Here is a 2,988-nt window from a genome sequence, read left to right on the forward strand (position 1 = left end):
TTCTTGGTGTCATTGGGGCAGAAGAGCACTCACTTCCCATCTAGACTGTTGGAACTTACTTCTCCTCCAACTTATTTTATGACCTGTCTTTCTTCTTGACAGCACACCACATGGTTCCCCGGCCACCTGTCCCACCTCCTGGTGCCAATGAGGAGATCACCGATGACTTCGACTGGGACTTGATCACTTAATGAATCACAGTGGACATCAGCCCAAGGCCTGGTGGTGAATTCTGGCCACGGGGGAAGAACAGTCCCCGGCCATCCTCCCCAAACCTGTATATAGATATATAGCTTCTTTCTGTTCTCTCTGTCAGAGACGCCACCGCAAGATGCTGCCGAGGATAATCCTCTTTTCCTCCTCATCCTTTGTTTCCCTCCTAGTTCATTATTATTCTAATTATATTATTATTATTATTGGTTACATACTGCCCAGTCTGCTGCCCTCTTACCCTGGGCTTTGCCCTCCCCTTGCCCATTTGAAATCTTCAGGTCTCAAGATGAGGCCGTGATNGCTGTCAGGAAAGCCTTCAACTGCTAGTTCACCTTTCTCTCTGAGAAACTCAGTGCTGATCCCACCTTTCAGCTCTGAATTGTGTTCTGTTCCTGTCTGTTTCAGGCTGGCCTGGAGAGGCCACAGTAAGTAGAGGGGAGGCTAAGACACTGCTTGGCAACCATGACGTTGCAGTTTTACTCAATGGTGCTAATTGTGTCCTCTGAGCTCTCCCGTTATACATCCGATCTTTACTTTTTCCGGCAGTCCTCATGCCCATGATGGGTGGACTTGGAGAGCTGGGTTCAGTAGAATGCCATGGAGCAGTGATGGGTATAACCCAGCCTGAGGTTGGGTGTGCACTGCCATGTCAAAGCATCCCTGGCGTCTTCCTGGTTGATGCTCTGAGGAGGTTAGCTTGTCCGCTCGAGCATGAAGACCACTGTCCATCCTCGGTTCAACTTCTTGGAAACAATTTCAATTTAAGGCATTTTGGCTTTGGAAAAGGAATTCTTTCTGAGAGTTAGCTGGCTATTCTGCATATATAAATGACCTTCCATCATCTCTTCTCCTTCAGCGTATACTTTTTTGTCTTCCTAAAGCTGTTTGTCCAAATCATCTACCTGTTTTATTTTTTGTTCTCCCGTTTTCTGGGATTCTCAAAAGACAAAAGGAAGGCATTCTCACTCCTAGTTTCTTCATGTCATAGACATGCTGTGGAAACCTCTTCCCCTCCTGTCACAGCAGACTCATACCTGTGATACTGCTGACGGGAGGGTGGGGAGAAGAGAGGGAACTGGCAGAGACGTGGGTGGGAACCTGTCATTTGTTTAACTGCACAGGGAGATGCTTCTCTTGAAGTCCCTGTGGGTGGGGTGGAAGCTTTTGATTTTGACAGGCAATGAATAATTACATTTCCCTGTAAGAGGGAGATGAATTATACAGAGACAGGGCGCAGCGAGGGCAAGGAGCACTCCTAGGCACAGAGTGGGGAGTCTCCATTATCAATGAGCAGCCATGATTTATTGCTGCAGAGGTCCTGGTGAGGGTGTGGTTGAATTTGATCCGAGAGAGGGAAATCTCACTTCCACCTTATTTTCACTAAATTTTCTGAAACAGACAAAACGTATAGTGTTGACAGGGCCAATCTCCATGACTTTTGTTCATATGCTTTTATTTATCCATGATTTCCAAAACACTGGGCTTCCCATTCTCACTTCCCCTCATGAATCCCTTTCCTTTCTTTAGAAGGGGGCTTATNTATGAGACTGGTGAAGTCCAGTGAAGCTAAGTAAAGGGGCAAGATGGGGCAGTTCACTAAAGAGCACTTTATTTCTTTGTAAGGAAAAAAAAAAAGGGAGTATAAGAAAAAGTTTCCTCCAGCAGTGTGCGATGTACTGGTGGGGCCCGTGTATGACACAGTAGTTCCCACCTAGGGAAGGGGGTGTTTCCCTAGAGGAGGCACACACCTTTGCCAGGTGCCCTACTAGGCATCTCTTGCTATGCCTCCCATTCAGGTGTATTCTCCACAGCTTCCCTTTGGTTTTCTCGAGGTCTCTCCCTGCAGATTACCACCTCTTCTTCTAAACACCTTTCCTGGCCAGATCTGTCCGAGGTTGGGGAGCGTAGGCTGAGTCATATTCCAGCTGCCCCGGCTTCTCCATGTCTTGAGAACCAGTCTCCCTGGTGGGCAGCCAGAGCAGCTACCGTGGGCTGGAGACTGGAGGGTGGCTTTAGGCCCCCTGAGGTTCTAGCTCTCCAGGGTCAGGCTTGCAGAATGGGGCAGTTTAAACCTGATCCCCTCTGGGCCTCCGTTTCCCGTGCCCTCCGTGACGTGGAAAGGGAACTACTTTTATTTTGTTGGTCCGGTGTTGCTGGACATGAAGTATAGTCCTTGCCGTTGTCTTGGGTGATATTTGCACAGTTGTGGGGTCACTGCCTGAAAGAGGAAATAGGGGAGACAGCAGAGGCGCAGGACAAAGGAGAAGTCATTTGTGTTGCTCCACCTATCCTAGGCTTCCTCTCCTCAACCCCATGTTTCTGGTTTGCTGAGTTCTTTATACCACCCATAATGCTTTGCATTGGTGCAGGCTGGGAAGGGGGTGTATGGGCTCACGACTTGTTTGGTTTTTTTGTTTTGTTTTGTTTTTGTTTTTGTTTTTTTGCATGCTTTCTTAATAAAAAAAAAAAAGAAAAGAACGTTTCTAGTTTTTATGTTATTGGCACTTCTCTCTAGTTTCTTTTTGCCAGGTTGGGAGAGGAGAAATGTGAAACAGGGTGTTCTCGTTAGCACCCTGTCAACCCCTGTCTTCNTTATGGTTTACTGCTGTAAAGAGGCACCATGACCACAGCAACTCTTATAAAGGAAGACATTTAATTGGGGCTGGCTTAAGTTTCAGAGGTTTAGCCCGTTAGAGTCATGGCAGGGAGCATGGCAGCATGCAGGCAGACATGGGGCTGGAGAAGGACTCGGAGTTCTACATCTTGGTACTCATG

The 2,988-nt window shown here is 47.6% G+C and overlaps 1 protein-coding gene across 1 annotated transcript in view; it reads left to right on the top strand.

Annotated features, from left to right (window-relative positions):
* Positions 1–2,662, top strand: part of Foxj2 (forkhead box J2) — a 26,845-nt gene extending 24,183 nt beyond the window's left edge. The window contains exon 10 of the mRNA XM_021164171.2: positions 103–2,662. Coding sequence (XP_021019830.1) covers positions 103–191 — 89 coding nt within the window. The 3' untranslated portion in view covers positions 192–2,662. The remainder of the gene's footprint in view (positions 1–102) is intronic.
* Positions 2,663–2,988: the final 326 nt, after the last annotated feature.

Source organism: Mus caroli, chromosome 6, assembly GCF_900094665.2.
Source record: "Mus caroli chromosome 6, CAROLI_EIJ_v1.1, whole genome shotgun sequence".
NCBI classification, from domain to species: Eukaryota; Metazoa; Chordata; class Mammalia; order Rodentia; family Muridae; genus Mus; species Mus caroli.